This window comes from Mus pahari, chromosome 2 (genome assembly GCF_900095145.1).
Source record: "Mus pahari chromosome 2, PAHARI_EIJ_v1.1, whole genome shotgun sequence".
Lineage (NCBI taxonomy): Eukaryota > Metazoa > Chordata > Mammalia > Rodentia > Muridae > Mus > Mus pahari.
This window is the reverse complement of record NC_034591.1, coordinates 85,211,692-85,230,283: the sequence shown is the minus strand read 5'-3', so window position 1 is coordinate 85,230,283 and position 18,592 is coordinate 85,211,692. Positions and strand designations below refer to the sequence as shown.

Here is an 18,592-nt window from a genome sequence, read left to right as displayed (position 1 = left end):
TGGCATCGGGGAAAAAAAGATGCAGGGAATCTAGCTTCGGCCATTGCTCAGCACTCACAGCACTATACTCATTAATCTTGTCACTAAAAAAAAAAAAAAAAAAAAAAAAAAAAAAAAAAAAAAAAAGCTAAAAATGACTTGGATACAGGGATTAACATGACTCCCTCTCTCTTGCAGAGAACATAAAGCCCTATATCTGTTATGAAATCAGGGTGCATGCACTGTCAGAGAGCCAAGGAGGGTGCAGCTCCATCTGGGGTGACTCCAGGCACAAAGGTGAGCCTTGGGATCTTTCGAGCTTGTAAGTGTTTTAGATTTGGAGGGTAACAGAAACCTCTTGTGTCCTTTTCTGCCAGCACCACTGAGTGGCCCTCACATCACTGCCATCACAGAGAAAAAGGAAAGCCTTTTTATTTCCTGGACCCACATTCCATTCCTGGAGCAAAGAGGCTGCATCCTCCATTACAGAATATACTGGAAAGAACGAGACTCGACAGCACAACCTGAACTCTGCGGTATGTGTGAAATCCTAGTGCAGTAGAGCCTCCTGCTTAGATACCAGGAAAGCACAAGATGGGGCATGTCTTCACTACACACAAGTGAGAGCACTAAGTCAGCACTTGTCAAGTGAGTTGAATGAAGAAACATAAGACACCTAAATACACATGTGCAAAGTTACTGAGTATGTGTTACACACTAAGCAAACTGTCAGAGAGATGAGGAGAGTGGACTAGGCTGTCAAGGCGCCTACTCAGAGGGAGAGACAGCCCCAGGATGTCTGAGGAAGGAGAGCTTTACACAGTGAGATACTGACTCAAACCAAATGACAAATAGCAATCCTTGTGTTTTTGATGAACTGGTGAACAAACGCATAAAGACAGGTAAAAAGTAAAGCAAAAACCCAATTTTGCAACCAAACCTTGGGGTTCAGCATGATTTTTTTAAACAGATAAGGAGGAATATGGCACTCAAGAAAGCTCAAAGTTAGAATGGCATTGATGAGGTTGGTTCTAGTAGTAGAGCTTGAGACATAAACACACAGCAAAGGCACTTCAGTACTTGTAATATACATCCGCGAGGTTCAGGAACACATTTGGATAGTTTTTAACTCTTCACATATGCAATTACCATCATATTATTTTCTTCTTGGGATGGGTAAAATACAGCTCTATTTAAGTAACTATCACTTATAATTGTTCCATAGCTGCAAAAGCAAAACACTTACAGTAAGTTCTGGTGGGAGCACTCTCTCAGATGGCTTCAGGAACTGCTCACTCATCTAAGTATTCACTTGTGAGATCTGCTCTTCCAATCTTTGATCTAATCAGAGCGGGTTTATTTTTATTTTTGCAGTTTCTTGGCTTAGACTTCTGTTTCATAAGCAGTTGGCTTTCTTTCAGGTGAATTTGTTAGAAAGGAGGAGCATTGTCATTGGAGTTACTGACCCAAAAACTCTAAGGCCACTTGAGTGGCAGCTCCAGAGCTCTGCTGCAGGAGAGCTCACGAACCTTAACATGTTTCTCTTCTCTCTTGACCTTCAGTTATGACTCTCACAATTAACTTTTATAAGTAGTTCTGAGAGAAAATAACTCCTTGGGCTACTTCCTCCAGAAGGAGAAATTAATATCACACACACACAAAAAAATGTACTTGGTTTCTTTTTCTGTATGGACCTGCACTTTCAATGATCTTTCCATATCTGTCTCTGCAGAGTTGACTCATTCTTAATTGACAGCTCCGTAGACTTAGTCATTTGTTAGCTAATCTGTCACCAGACCTGTCGGGGTAAGTCAGTTCTGAGAGGCCTCCTAAATGCTGACTAATCATCTGGCCTTTTCATGGGCTCTTTGAGATCCTTCCTGTAATATCTGCCCTAGAAATTATTTCCTTTCAGCAAAATTTAAACTAATGCCTATTTACAACCATAAAGATCAGTACAGTCAGTTGGTCCTGTAGCCATTACTGTATATGTTGAAAATAACCTACCATATTTTGTCACAGAACTGATGCATCTAAAGCCTACGCAAGAGTATTTTAAAATAAACTAAAAGATTCGCAGTTTGATTTTATACTAGTCTACATTCATTAAATTCCCACTTACTCCACTAAGTACTTACTGGTAAGCTCCATTCCCTATCCCCAGAGTCTTCAGTGTGCAGAGAGCTGGAAAGTCTAACAAGCACTACTGTAGGAGAGTACAACTGGAAAGCACTACATTTAGTATCTATTCTAGATGGTGGGAAGCGTCAAGGAGAAACAAGACACCTGGCAAGAAAAAGGGCCCCAATACCAGAAGAAATGTTGCCAAAAGAAAGGGACTGGAGCCTGTCTGCTTGGTTTAGGTACCCAGTCCCAGGGAACTGTGCAAATACACATGGATGTATCAGTTCTTTGGCACTAGCTCTACCTGGGCAGGTGAGGTGAGGTGAAGAATTAGATGCCCCAGATTCTCAGTGTACACAGCCTGTTGTCTTGATGTCTGCTGGCGTGGCTATATGCAATATTGCTCCAATGGTAAGCACACCTCCCCTCTGTAGGGCACATGACACTGCCGGGCTATTTTTGCCAACAAATTCTAGGTAGTCAGGGGCACAAGTTATGGCAATTCAATCACCTCTCCTCTAGACCACTGCCAGAGATGGTAGGTGAATACCATACTAAGCATGGTATTCATTGAATGATTGAATTCATTCCCAGTAACAGTTTGGCCTGGTCTTCTTGACCTTCAAAACCACTGTCTTTCAGATGGATGACAATGATCACATCCTCTAAATTCATTCCTTTATCACTGAACCACTGAAGTTTAAAATTTCATCTGCTGAGGCTTGAAGGAACCCTTTTATCTCTTCTAGGGATCACAGCCCAGAGGCAGCAAGACCTGTCTTTCCTGCTGGACTTCTCTCATTACACAACTCAGCCTATTTTGCTAACAAAACTGCTGACTCTACCATTCCCAGCTCCCCACAACAGCTGCTATTTTTGTTCTTCAAACATGCATATGCGAATGAACGTTACCAGCCCAGCAAATCATAGAAATCCCTTCCTTTCTGTTCCAGTGTTTCATTCTCTTCCCCAGCTCAGGACACCTCACACAGTTGGACAGCCAACACCCTGCAAAATGATCAGAAGCTCTTCCTAAAATTCATTTTTTTAAATTCCCTGCTTTAGAAATAGGTAACGCACACACTCCCACATGCACGTGTGTGCTTACACATTTATAGCACTTAAGTCTGTATAAGCAATTTCACCAGGATATACCAGCTCTTGCAATTTTCCACAAGGTGTTTTTCTTAACAGGTGATAAAATATAGAGCTATTCTGATAGTCCCTATGAAATGATCTGCTCAGGCCTCATCCCTTTTCAGTGGGGCACAGGGACTCTTCCAGGGCCCCTTCTTACTACCTTTGTAAGTAGGAAGAGCAGAGTGGGCGAAGGTTGTAGTTCCTGTTACATGGTTCTCCAAGTTGATGCAGCCAACAAGCACCTGTGTCTGTTCATGAGTCTGTTTATTAAGTTAGATACAGTGCTAAGTTCCAGTTTCACCACTGCCCTCAGCAGAGGCACAGGCTGACAGAACAAGCCAGTAGCTACTACTGTTCAAGTTCTGGCCTCATTGATACTGGGGATAAAACCAAGGAGACTGTGTAGGAGGAAAGCACTTTAAACACAGCTACAGGCTATACCCCTCTGCCTTGACTTTACAGCCCTCTCTCCTTTGCCTCCCACATGTTTTGTACCACCATGCACAGCCTTTTTCCCCAGCATGTTTCAGAAGGTCACCCTGAAAGCTGCCCCAAAACACTCTGAAAGATTGCTTCATCAGAAAAAAAACAAAACAAAAACAAAAACAAATTAAAAAAGATTGCTTCCTAAAGGCTCACTCCTATCTTAGAGAAAAGCAGCGTCAGTAGATTGCTCCCCACTCTACCTTGCAGAGGAACTACAGGAGTGTTGAAAGCATAAGGAACTGCAGTCTGGGAACCAAAGAAGTGTCATCTCTGTACCATGACTCTGCTTTTCATGATTTTATGTCAAATTGAAGCTAGGCACTGTAAGTTCAAGACCAGAGCCTAACAAAAAGAAAACAGCAACAGCACAACAAGAACATAATCTAAAACCTTGAGTAGAGGCTGAAGAAATGGCACAGCAGTTAAGAGGATGGGTTGCTCTTTCAGAGGATGTAGGTTCAATTTCCAGCATCCACATAGCAGCCCATGACTGTATGTACCTCAAATTACAGGGATCTAGTGCCTACCTCTGTCCTCTGAGGGCACCAGGCATACACTTGGTACACAGATAAAAATGAAGGCAAAACACCCACACACATAAAGTTGAATGAAATAAAATTCTAAATGTTTCATTAACTTGTAAACTTAGATTCTAAAAAACTCTAACATCTTAAAAATAATTTTATACTAATTTCCTCAGTAATTATCAAATAACTTGATAAATATGAGAAATACAGTCATAGGAAAAAGGATTGCTCCAACTAAACAGCTTCACAGGCAAGAAGAATAACAATTCTTTGAGAACATTTCTATCACAGGCAAAACTGTATGGTGAACTAACAAGATAAGTCAAATGCAGAACAGTTTGCCATAGTTCATACACAGGTGTCAGAATGAGGTATATAAAACATACAGAGAAATACTTTCATAGGAAAGTAGGAAGTACTGTTCTCTTTCCCAGTCACCACCACCATGGGAACCCTGAGATCCAGGCCCCCTCAACAAAAGGCTCTTGAGAGCAGCCTGGTGAAGCCTGCTCCCAGTGTCGGGAGTGGAAGGGCTCCTGGCTGGGGACACTGCCAGGGCCAGGAGGCTGTGCACTCTCGGGAGGTCACTCAGAAGCTGCTTTCCCTGTCTTGGAAAACCCTTCAGGTCTTTCCCAGTGACCTCATAAATGACCATGCCTCTTGAAGTACTAAATGCTGATGGATTTTGAAGCTTTTGAGAGAGAAATATGCTTCCCTCTCAAATTAAATGACATTAAGAATAAAAATGGGTGAGTACCCTCATTCAATTTTTTCTTTATACCACGTTTTCCTTTATCTTCTTTTCAGAAATTCAGTACAGACACTCTCAAAACTCACATCCAATAAGCAGCCTACAGCCCAGGGTGACATATGTCCTATGGATGACAGCTGTGACAGCTGCTGGTGAAAGTCCCCAAGGAAATGAAAGGGAATTTTGTCCACAGGGTAAGAAACTAAAAGCAGCCAGTCCACTGTGGGCTCTGACAGACACTCCCACTGGACTTTTCTTACCTCACTAGTGACTTTCCTGCAGGCACTTCACCCTTGCTGCTACTTTCAAGTTGCCCTCCCACCCTACTGTCTACTTGAAAACCATGCCAACTAATTTTTCAAATGCAGGAGAAATCCTTTCCCTTCGGCAGGAAGCCTGGTGAGGTTTATGTCCACTACTGTATACTTCATCCACACTTGTGAGCTGGGGTGGGGGTGGGGCTTTAAAGCCTTTAGAATATACAATTGAGCCCCATAGGATCCTTCTTACTAAATAGTCAAAAATGACTAAGTTCCAGAGGACTCAAAAAAGATCAGACTTTTGAAGAATTCACTGAAGATAACTCAGTAACAAGATTTGCTCACTTTCCAGGCAAAGCCAATTGGAAAACATTCGTGATATCAAGCATTTGCATTGCTGTCATCATAGTGGGCACGTTCTCAATTCGTTACTTCCGGCAAAAGTGAGTTGGTTGCACACTCCAATTTAATATATGGACTGTGGCTGCATGCATGCATGTATGGTGCGTGTGTGGATGTGCATATAAGGGGAAGCATGCGTCTATGTACAGGTATGAGGAAGGCAGAGGAAGATGTTGAGTGTCTTCCTATATGCTTTCAGCCTCATTTGCTTTTAGGATCTTTCATTGACTCCAAGGTTGACATTTTAGCTAGGCTGATGACCAGCCAGATCCCAGGATTCTGTTGTCTCCTCCCTGCAATACTGGGTTAACAGGCACACACAGCTGGCAATACCTGGCTTTTATGTGAGTCACAAATAAGATCCTCATGCAGGCACAGAAATACTAGTAACCATTAAAAGCCATCTCCCCAGTCCTATAAATGCATTTCAAAAATATAAGCCATTGCTGCAGTGGGTCAGGTGGATACATCACTAGTAGTAGAATAAATTTATTCAACCATTGTGGCTGAATGTATATCAAATTTTTAAAACTTTACATTTCATTTTAAAAATCCCCAAAGCCAAAATCCATGTAAGCTGTTGCAGCAGGTTCTCCGCTGGGTAAAGAAACCTAGGTAATGGGTTACTTTTGTAGCTCCACGGGTGGCCTGAACAGTTTTCTTAGTGCATTATCCTGATTTGGATGAGATGTTGCACTATCTCATCCTATAGCTTCTGTGTGAGCTTCCACTCTGTGATCTCACAGCTGTGTGCCACTATATTCTACAATCGAGGGAAAAAGGAAAAGGGTGTCAATACTTCCCCTTTCAGGAGCTTTGAAGAGGTTATACATGATACTTTTAGTTATATCTCAATAGACAGAACCTGGTGAGTCAAGATGGACTAACATTGTAGTTTTTTAGCTACACTTACTGTTATTTCAATAAAGCAAGAGCCTGATCTGAAGAAAAAGGAGGAAATAAGTCAATGGCAATGAATGCTCTGCTCCAAAAATACACTACACAGTATTAAATGGTGATTATATTTGGGAACAAAACGATAGGTGACTTTAATTCTATTTATTTGATAAAAATTGGGCTGACAAGATAGATCTCAGTGGGTAAAGGCACTTGTCACCAAGGCTGACAAGACTTTTACAAAATAATAATTTAAATCTTTTTTAAAGGTAGTCTAAAAAAAGAACTACATTGGGCTGGAGAGATGGCTCAGTGGTTAAGAGCACCGACTGCTCTTCCAAAGGTCCCGAGTTCAAATCCCAGCAACCACCATCCATAATGAGATTTGACACCCTCTTCTGGTGCATCTGAAGACAGCTACAGTGTACTTAGATATAATTAACAAATTAATTAATTAATTTTAAAAAAAGAACTACATGGCAAAAGAAAAATAATCAGTTCATATTTCAACACAAAGCTGTCTTCAGATGCCAAGTAATAGGTGCCAAATACAACTAGCCCAGTATTCTGCCAGCCAGTGCACTTTGTCTGGCAGATCTACCAAGAGCCTCAAAGCAGAGGTCTTTAAAGACTTTGAAAGGGGCTAGGGACATTGGCTCAGCAGTTGAAAGCTCTAGTTGCTCTTTGTACGGGGGTCAGGTTCATTTCCCAGTACCTACATAGCAACTCATAACCAACCATCTGTTATGCTAGTTCCTGGGGATCTGGTGCTCTCTTCTGACCTCTGGGGGCACCAGGCAAAACACACTTACACTTAAGAAGGCAAAAACAAATAATTTCCTAAAAAGACTTTGATAAAGTTTATCTCAGGAGTCAAAGAGAATCACATCCAAATGACCACTACCCACCATTGCCAGATAGCAAATCCATCTAACACAGTGGTCATTCAACTGGGGGAGGGGTGTTGAATGGCCCTTTCACAGTGGTTGCGTGTCAGATATCCTGCATATCCGATACATGATTCATGACAGCACAAAATTATAGTTATGAAGTAGCAACAAGTTAAATTTCATGGTTGGGGTAACTACAACATAAAGAACTGTATGAGAGGGTGGCAGCATTAGGAAGGTTGAGAACCAGGACCTAACCTTTCTCATCAAAGTTTATCAGTCTTTGAACAATACTTTATATTGGTTTAAATAATGTGCATTTATAAGTTTCTTGAATTTTTCCTCATAACATTGTAAGACCTATCTTTGTTACTATGTTAATAGTATAACCACTGTTAACAGATATTTCTCTAGAATATTTTTTGTAGCATTTTAAACATTATTACTCTTATCCTATTTAAACCTTCATTATAACAATTTTATTACAAACTCTGTAAATGTTTTTATAAGATCCCCAGGCATATGAACAATGCCTTCTACTTGGCTATTTCCAGCATGTGCCACTGTACTGGTCACATACTTAGTTTAATGCTATTTGCTGAATTAATACATGGCTAGACAGTGATAGACCGCTAAAAATTAAATGAAAACAATTTTTGTTTTTAGTTTAGCAAATTCTAAGTGGCTGCAGCCTGTCACCAATCCAAGGAATTCTAGCCTTAGATAATGCTTCTTTGGAATCCTCTCCCGTGAGTTAACTGAAAGCCTGTGCACCTGAATCTTTGCATACACATTTAACTAAACATCACTGTTTTCTTATCTGTAGGGCATTTACTCTCCTTTCTACCCTCAAACCTCAATGGTATAGCAGAACCATTCCAGATCCAGCAAATAGCACTTGGGTAAAGAAGTATCCCATTATGGAGGTAAGGTACAAATCACATTGGCAGCCACTATAGTGCTAGTGATGAACACATACATCTAAGGAACCGCCCCCCCCAAAGGCAGGAATGAAATTCCATGGGTGAGCTGAGTTGATAAGGAGCCATCATGAGAACTTCTGAAGCCCATGAGCACAAAACCCACAAGGCTTTATTCTCCCATGAGCTTCTATGTTCTTCTTCACTCCAACTTATTTCAAAGAGAAAGCAAGCGGTTTTTGCCAATCAGACCAGTCCTCAGATAACTGATCCAAACTCAGGGTAAGTTAAGTTTCCCAAGCCTGCTGAAGCACAGAACGGAGACGTACAAGAAACCATTGTTTTTGGGTTTTGTGGGAAGCCATTGGTTTTGGGTTTTGTGGGAAGCCATTATGTAAAGCTTTATGGAAGAGCTGGCTCAGAACACAAGAGAAAGTTTCCTGATGCTGAAGACTGAGAATTTTCTTCAAGATTCTTCTCTTGAATTATTTCCTTAAGCCACAAGCCAGTGACCCAGCCTCTACTTAAAGGAACTGATCCTAGGCATCTCTGCTTTAGAAATTTCAATCAGTTCAGTGTTTTTGCCCTTGGGTCTGGAGGGTCCTGCCTGTTGCTTACTAAGTGTGTGTGTTGGATAACTTGCCCAAGTTTTCTAAACACCAAGCACCATCATATTGTATACTACAGCAAGCATAGGATTTTACTTTGTAGCTCTGGTAGGCCTCAAAATCATGAGACCCCAAATGCCTCAGACTCCCAGTCCTTGGATTATGGGCATTACCCACCATGTCCATTTCCTTTCAGTTTTCATTTTCTTCCCAAGAATAAGCATACTTGAAGACTTCTATTAAGGGACTTTTGTTTAACAAGAGCAAGAATAGTGACAATGGTAGATACACATTCACAATATACCTTTTATGTACTTTTAAGTACATAATTATAGCACATTAGCATATTTATGTACAACCTACATACTTCCTATGGAGTGGGCACTTCTAATTTCATGCATTGACAATTTATTGACAGCTGTTAAGTCATACTGTTATCCTCATTTTTTCAGATGAGGAAACTGAGGCAAAGGATGAAATAACTTGCCCAATACCAACCAGTCAGTGATAAATAATAGGTCCTAAATTCATATCCAAGCAGGATTATGAAGTCCTTTTACCTTACAATAGACCTTTAAGCACAAGGTCATCGGTTTTCCTAGTACACCATAACTTTGAGCTGAACAGTCTCAACAGGAGGTATCAATGTAGCCCTCATCATGAGATGACAAAATGGTTGAAAGACACAATGGAATGCCACAAAGCTTTACTAAATGCCTTGCTGGTGTGGATTCAAGTACCAGGATTTGAACCAACAAAGCTGGACATTAGAATGTTTTAGACTTAGAAACCTAAATCACAGTGGGAGCCAGCTCTCTCCTAGGTGAAAGCACTGCCCTTCGTGCTATAACCATGAACTGATTGGGAAAGAGACAAAGATACTACAAGCCCAAAGGTTTAGACAGTAGAGTAACAGAAACTGGCATATAAACACATGCCAAAAGTCACATGGCAGAAGTACATTCACCACAATGTAAGTACAAGTAAAACATGCATGAAGACACCTATATGTGCTTACAGAGTTTTTTAACCATGTCTAAGTGTATGTGGTGGTGGTGTTATGTGTATAATCTCTGTACTGGGGAGGTTAAAGCAGGACCAGTGTGGCCTACCATAGGACCTGTCTCATGAAAAAAAATTAATTAATTAATGTAGTTAGTGATCCTGGGTATGAGGGAGATAGCCCTTACAGAAGCCAGCCAAATACAAACGTCCATTATTACAGTGGCTACCTCTGGAGAGAAGTTGAGAATGGGAAGAGTTTTCATCTTTATTGCATATTTTTTGACCTCTTAACTATGTACTTGTATTACTTTGTACAAATAATCAGTGAATTGTGAAAAAAAAAAAGGTTTCTTTTATGGGCTGGAGAGATGGTCAATAAGAGCATGTGATTGCTGCGGACTGCTGCCTGCACCCAAATGTAGCTCCTGACCACCTCTACAATCTGATGACTTCTGCAGGCACTTCATACATGCAATACAGACATGCGCACAGGCTAAACACTTCTACACACATAATGATATATAAGAATAGCATAATAGTTGAAGGTTTCAAGGCAGCCCTACTCCCCAGATAACTAGAGGACCGCTGGAATGCCAGCTACCTTTACAAACTAAAATCAGTGCATATGATGTTCCTGAGTCTTGGAGTTAATGGAACTTTCCCTGGGGTTTACCAGAACCCAGCCCCAAAAATGTGCTAGGGAGTAGCCTATCAGTATTGCCCCACAGAGGCAGAACGGCTCACCTAGTATAACAGCCTTTCCAATCCTGTTATCTTCCTCACATGGTAGTTTTGCTTTGGCACAGCTGCCACCCGTGCATGTTCTAAACAAACCTACATGCCAGGACCAACTTGAGAATCATCACAGGAGAGCCAACATTTTTTAAAAATAAGGATGGTAGTCCTTTGTGGACAGTGCCATCACTCATTCCCTGACATGTTATGCCCAAAACAAAGCTGGCCATATCAGAAATTATACCAAGACGCTCTTGTACAACTTTTCATCTAATGAAAAAAGAAAAAAAAAAAAAAGCAGAGATCAATTATCAAATTTCCCCAGCCAAAGAATATCAAAACTGGGATTTAATCTTCAGAATTTACCCAGTTATATCTTCGGATCTTCATGAGTGATATGCCTGCACTGATGAGTAGGCTACAATGAGAAATAGGGGCTAAGCACAATGAAGAGATGGTGACACGTAAGAAACTACGTTGAAGTAAAATAGTAAATAGATGAATAGATGCAGAAACGAGTAGACTAGGAGTTGAAATCTCTACATAAGCTAAGTGCTAATGAAGTTTAATGGCCCAGGCACAGGAAAAGTGTAAAGATGTAAGAACTCAACTTAAGTCTAGGAGAAATGTTCCAAGTGCCAAATTTCAATTAGAAAAAGAAAAGATATCATAGAGGGTGTAACCAATGGGATCCTGAGAAAGCTATCAGAAAAATTAAATAATTATCCAAATTAGCCAAAGGAGCTATTCAGCTGGGCGTGGTGGCACACGCCTTTAATCCCAGCACTTGCGAGGCAGAGACAGGCAGATTTCTGAGTTCGAGGCCAGCCTGGTCTACAAAGTGAGTTCCAGGACAGCCAGGACTACACAGAGAAACCCTGTCTTGAAAAAACTGAATAAAATAAATAGTAATAAAAAGCTATTCAAGAGATCTCCCTTAAATGCCAAACCTGACATAACATCTCCTTACCTGAAACCATGCAATTCCATCAAAGCCCAAGCCCCCTTAGCATTTCCCTAAAGTATGATGAAGATATGATGCCTTTAATCACATTTTTAATCCTAGTACACAGGAAGTAGAGATCCAAGCTAGCCAGGGCTACATAGTAACAATACGGTCTTTAATAAAAGTGCTTCATGGGTAGTATTTCCCATTTCTAAATCCTTTTCTTTTCTAGTACTAACATAGGGTTAGGGGTGTGATTCAGTGAGTGGTAAAACACATGCCTTATCCTACACAAACCTGAGTTTGATTCTCAACAAAAGGGTAATGGGGCAGCTGGTGAGATGGCTCAGCAGGTAAGAGCACCCAACTGCTCTTCCAAAGGTGCAGAGTTCAAATCCCAGCAACTACATGGTGGCTCACAACCATCCTTAACAAGATCTGACTCCCTCTTCTGGAGTGTCTGAAGACAGCTACAGTGTACTTATATTTAATAAATAAATCTTTTTAAAAAATGAAAATAAAATAAAATAAAAAGGGTAATGGGCACCAAATCAGAAGGCTCAGTACACCAATTTCCCTCCACCTCAAATACTCCATCCTTCTCTCCACACTGCTCTAGGCTTTTTCTTTCTGCCTTTCCTACTAGAGGAGGGAGGGAGGGAGGGAGGGAGGGAGGGAGAAAAAAGCAAGTGGACTGAAGTTGAGCAATGAATCTGTCCTTGGCTGGAGAATGGCAGTAATGGGAGTAGGGGGTGGGGATGGGAGTGAAATCTGGCTCTGGCCTATCCAAAATTTAAAGGCCCATAGTTTCTCACCGGGCTGGAGCAGGGCGGCAGGATGAGGTTCTGGAAACCTGGAGACATAGGCTGTCTGTCAAAGTAACCTACACATCCACTCTTCTTCACAGGAGAAGATCCAGCTACCTACGGATAACTTACTGATGGCCTGGCCCACTCCTGAAGAGCCTGAGCCCCTGATCATCAATGAAGTCCTCTACCAAATGATCCCAGTTGTCAGACAACCTTATTACTTTAAAAGAGGACAAGGATTCCAAGGTTACTCTACCTCCAAGGAAGACACAATATATATTGCCAATCCACAAACTACAGGAACTCTGACAGCTGAGACGAGACAATTAGTGAACCTATACAAGGTGCTAGAAAGCAGGGACCCTGACTCAAAACTGGGCAACCTGACCAGCCCCTTGACAGTCACCCCAGTGAACTACCTTCCTAGCCATGAAGGCTATTTACCTTCCAACATAGAAGTTTTACCACATGAGGCTGATCCAACTGATTCTTTAGACCTGGAGCATCAACATATTTCTCTTTCCATTTTTGCATCAAGTTCTCTCCCCCCACTCATCTTCAGTGGTGAGAGGCTGACTCTAGATCGGTTAAAGATGGGCTATGACTCCCTCATGAATAATGAGGCTTGATACTAGAAAGCCAACGAACCTCATTTTATGTGCCCAGTTCCTACTCCAAAGGTCACCATCTTTGGTAGTATCAGGCCTGTGACAGTGCAGACAAGCCAGCTGTCTCTGGATTAAATTAGCTTCACCATAGGGACTTAAGTCTTATGGATAAGGAGGTAAGACATCAGCACTGATAATCATAAAAATATAAGGGACCCCCAAGATAGTCATGCTCAAGGGGACCCCAAAATAGTCCTCCCTCCCTCCCTTTCTCCCCCCCCCTCTCTCTCTCTCTCTCTCTCTCTCTCTCGCGCGCGCGCACACACACACACATACACACACACACTCTTTCACCTTTAACATCTGTCAATCCCTATCAGTTTGATGGAGAATGCCTCTGTGCTTACTCTACTTAACTTGTTATATCATGTGCTGCCTTCAACAGCACATATCTCTGGTCTACAAGAACCCAACATTGCTGTTTCTTCCTAACTATGGCCTGACTTAGCATGCTCTTCTACCATACCACTGATGAAGTCCAGTGCCACTTGAAAGGATCAAGACGGTCTTTTCTTAAAATATACACCCTGATGATCTCCAACCCATTCTATTAACACTACTTTTCTGTTTGGTGTTTTCATTTAACAAAGTATCTATTGCAAATCTGTACTTCCTTTTCTAACCTAACAAATTAGCCCATATAACCCAGTCCTATAAACTGGTCTGTTTACCAAACTTCCTATGCACCTCTAGAAATTGAAGCTATCAGTTTGCACGTGAACATCCTTAGTTGAGTGCCATTACAAGGCTACCTTTTCTTGGGCCAATTAACTAGTAATGTAGTGAATTGCTGCTGTATTCTTGCTGTATTTGCTCTTCCCTCAAAGCCCTACCTAGATATTTCTCAACTCATTACACAACCTATAAGGCTGAAAGCCTCTTCCATACTTTGTCATAAGAGTCTCTTATCCCTTAGTATTATACTACAACCAACTTGGCAAGGGCTTCCCAGTACAGTGCCTAGTCCTGTCACTTGTTATCTCTGTTCAGCTGGCCTGCTTCCCAACCTCTTACTCTAGCATAACCTTTATAAGAACCACTGAAACATTAACACGTTGGGAGTAGGAGGACTTGCTTTTAATGTGCATTAAGAACTTGCCTGATAGATGTCTCAATGAATGTCAGAGGACTGTGTAACTTTTCCTGACCATTCCAAGTAATTTCTGATGATTTCTTGCAAAACATCTTCCTCTGATCCCCAGATAAAACTTTTAATAAAGTTCTAAGTCTTTCATTCCTTGGTATTTTTCAACTCTAAAATATACATTCCACCAACTTACATCTACTTTTTAATTAATAAAATTCCCCAATTCTCTGAAAGCTAAACACCAGTGCATACCACACCAAAGGAATTGATGGGAATCTCCCTGATTTTGTATTAATATGAAGAAGGTAGGATTCACAGCATAGTTAGGCAAGTACTTCACTGAGCTGTCCAGACTTCAAGTTTAGGTGGATGCTCAAACTGCCCTGAAAATGTCCCTTTTCCAGAGGCAGGTTCTTTTCTAGTTCTATCTGCAGACAAGTGGAGTGTTAAAACTCTATCTCCCATGCATTCTCCCCTTAGTCCTAAACACACCACCACTTTTTAGTTACAACCACAGGTCACCCATATCCTGGAGCAAGGAGGAAAAGAAATGCCTGGGCTCCGTTCTTTTCCTTTCTCACTGGGATCTGTTTGTAGGAGTCACCTGAAAGTTATCTACCATTCTGATATCAAAGATGAAGTCCTCCAAAGACTTTATTTTTCCATCTACCCTATAGGACTCATGTTCACTTTGTGCTTCTTATGAAATGCTTTACTTGAGCAAGTAGAACTTCTACAACAAAACATTTTCATTTAAGAGTTTAGAAAAGACCTTCCCTCTTTCCTACAATAGAGAAGAAATTCAGACTAAAACTACTCAGTAATATAGCACATAAAAACACAAATAGCCTACCACATACAAGAACTTGGGTTGGACTCCCCAGAAGCAGAGGACAAGGTGGCATTTGCAATTTGAGTAACGGAAAGAATCAAGTTGAAATATATAGCTTATACCAAAATAATAAAAACTATAAAACACAGAAAATAGGTTCCTTAACTGGGCTCTGATAAGGATAACTAAGTCTGCACTTCAATGACACAAAGTATATGTATCCATTAAGTGTGGTCAACGGTAGTTAAAGAAATGAATACCAAATACTATTTAAATATTTTCACCAGCTAGCAAAGATTACAGAGCATGGTAGCCACTATTAATTAGAGAAACTAAAATTACTTAGTAGATGGATTCTGAAGGGCAGCTAGACAAATATTCAATAAAATTATAACCACCAATTCAATTCTCAACAGATAAGAACAGCTTAATATCCTAAGAACATGTGATCTCCCAACAGTAAACCAGAATGGTGGCCCTCTGAAGACCAATACTATCTGTACAATGAAAATACTAGTGAGTTCAAGGAATTGAACTGCATTATTTTGACTTCTAAAGCAAAAAAATCGTAACTGTATTGCACCACTAATTTCTATGTTCTTTAGTGATGGTAAGGATAAAACCCATGGCCTTGTACGTGCTAGAGCTAACTTAATATAGAGCATAGCTGAATGGTTTAGAGCAATTGCTCTTCCAACAAGTAAGAGTTTCTACTCCCAACACATGGTATGTTGATTAACTCCAGTTCCACATCTTGTACCCAATTCTGGCCTCCATGGGCATGGCATGCAAGCAGTGCACATACTTAAACAAGTTTTGCACTGGCTCAAAACATACTGTTAAATCTAGGGGCCAGGCTATACAACCCAATACCTCTGCCTTCTGCATTTAAGTGAGAGGACCATACAAGTCCACAGGACCTGTATGAGCAGGTTAAAGATATAATGGTACCAACTTCTGCATGTTTGCTTTTTATTGGTATGATAAAACATCATGACCAAAAGCAATGTGGGGCACAAAGGATTTATTTGGTTTACATACTCCCATCACAGAACACCACCAAAGGAAGCCAGGGCAAGAACTGAAACAGAGACCACAGAGGAACAGTTTACTGGCCTGCTCTCTCATCTTCCACAAACACAGCCAACCCATTAGGCTTTGAAGCAACAGGAAATATTCCCCATCTGGTACTAAGTTGTGTCCTAGTTTGCTTTCTCTGGCTGTGACCCTGACCAAATGCAGACCTGACAGCAAAGTTATTTATACATTCTAATCACTGAAAGTAATCAGAAAAAGAACTTGAAAGCAGGAACTGAACCAAAAGACCATGCTGTTCTCTGGTTTGGCTACTTGCTTTTTAGAAGAAATAAATTCACCCCAGGATACAGGAGTGGCACCTCTGCAAGTTGGGCCTTCTATTAATCATAAACCAAGAAATTATCACAACAGAAATGGGCACAGNGGGCATGGTGGCGCATGCCTTTAATCCCAGCACTCAGGAGGCAGAGGCAGGCAAATTTCTGAGTTCGAGGCCAGTCTGGTCTACAAAGTGAGTTCCAGGACATCCAGGGCAATACAGAGAAACCTTGTCTCGAAAAAAAAACAAAAAACAAACAAACAAAAAAAGAAAGTTAGAAATGGGTACAGGCACCAATCTAAGCAATTCCCCAATTATGCTCCCTTCCCAGACAACTGCTAAATTCAAAGACTTAACCATTTCACTGATAAAATAAAATCTTTCGAGGTGCAGAGATCTGGTTTTAAGATAGGACGATGCTATATAACAAGACTTCAGCTTATAACCTTAGATTCAGCCTCAGGTACCACNAAGCCTAGCAGTGCCCTTTAAACACTATGTGAGAATAAACTTTCAACTCATAATTCTACCCAACTTAATATACTTTGAAAAGTGCATAAATTACCTAAGCCAAAATAAGATCATAATTTTGTGCCATGAATAAGTTATTGAATGTTCTGTCTTCATTATACAGTATACTTAATGGGTATATTTTCAGAAAAAGGGTAAAGACCACAGTACAGAGTGGTTCTCATTAACTTCTCAAAAACCCAGAAACTCAAGAGTATTTTCACTAGCTTAAAAACACTATAAAAAGTCTAATGCAGTGGCTCCTACTTTTAATCCCAGCACTCATGAGCCAAAAACTAGCCTAATCTTGGTCTACATAACAAAAGCTCTCAGCCAGTAAGAAACATACTGGAACTCTATTTTTAATTAACTATCTCCAAAACTAATATAAGGAACAAAACCCCTGTTCATTATTTACTTAAATATCAGACTTAGTCATCCCTCTCACTAAGGCCTATCTCTATTAATAGAAAGTTAATCTAGATTCTTTATGAGATACATGGAGGCTAGGCTTATCACTATTAATAAAAAATTTAATCTAGTTTTTTAATATAGTGACCAAATCTCACCTTCTTTTTAAAGTATGAGGCACATAGTACTACCTAACTTCTAAGAATATGGATTCACCATTCCACCCCCATGCTGACCCACAGGTCTCCCACACAGCAAAAGTTGTCTAACTTTATGTTAGATGTTAGCACCCAAGTAAACCATGAATACATAAGGAATATACTTAAAAGGTATATAAAATCAAGTTGAAACTACCAGAAATTCTGGAATTCAGGAAAAATATGGGAAAAAAGCTGCCAGACATGGTAATGCCTATCTATAACCCTCTCAGAAAACCCAAGCTGTAGACATCCAGTTTCAAACCAGCTTGCAATACTGACCAATATACTGTCATGAGACATATGCTTGTTTATGTATGCAATAGGAGACCATACATCATCTTGAACATATTTGTGGAACTCATTACTAAATTCTTGAATTACTAAGAGCTCCATCTCTTCAACACAAAATAACAAAATTGCCTCCCTTAGTACTCTACTCACTCCCTTAGTACTCACTCACTGGCTAGAAGCATACTTAATCCCTAACACTCTAGTCAAATTAACCTGGACCACTTTAGTTTTGTGTATGAAAATAAAATTCATATTAGACATTAGCACTAAATTTTAGAAATGACAACTGCAACTACAAGCCAAGTAATGCAGTGCAAACTAATTTAAGCTACAATATCTTGTTTAATATTAGCAAATTCAGGGGTTGGAATTCTAATTCCAGTTCTAAGTAATCATTGTCCTCTTCTAAACTTAATGGGATAATCTGTACTATAACATAACCAAAAATGTCAGTAACACACACACTAAAATTTTAAAGAAAATTTTAGAACTACTAGATACTGTCTCTTACTTTTTGACTATGGACAAAGGCTACCCGATAGACACCTTACCCCACTTTAAAGTGACAGGACTGCTTTAAGAGTAGCAGGATTTAATGCATATAAAGGTAAATAAATCTTTATTTTAAAGGAGCTCTTACATTCGGGCCTGGAGACAATCAAGACATAGCTAGCAAAACCTACTTACACTTTAGCAGCTACTTATCCCAAGAAAACCCAACAATTCCAGTGGAAGGATGTCTGATAACAGAACATGT

At 40.3% G+C, this 18,592-nt stretch overlaps 1 protein-coding gene across 2 annotated transcripts in view; it reads left to right on the top strand.

The window, feature by feature from the left end:
- Il12rb2 (interleukin 12 receptor subunit beta 2) overlaps positions 1 to 13,322 on the top strand; it is a 92,453-nt gene extending 79,131 nt beyond the window's left edge. Inside the window, exons 11-16 of one of the 2 annotated variants that reach the window (XM_021191031.2) lie at positions 178 to 276; positions 357 to 515; positions 5,064 to 5,201; positions 5,620 to 5,710; positions 8,283 to 8,382; positions 12,578 to 13,322. In XM_021191031.2, the coding sequence (XP_021046690.1) occupies positions 178 to 276; positions 357 to 515; positions 5,064 to 5,201; positions 5,620 to 5,710; positions 8,283 to 8,382; positions 12,578 to 13,108 (1,118 nt within the window). In that variant the 3' untranslated portion in view covers positions 13,109 to 13,322. The remainder of the gene's footprint in view (positions 1 to 177; positions 277 to 356; positions 516 to 5,063; positions 5,202 to 5,619; positions 5,711 to 8,282; positions 8,383 to 12,577) is intronic. The other variant, XM_021191032.2, reaches the window with a different exon arrangement.
- Positions 13,323 to 18,592: the final 5,270 nt, after the last annotated feature.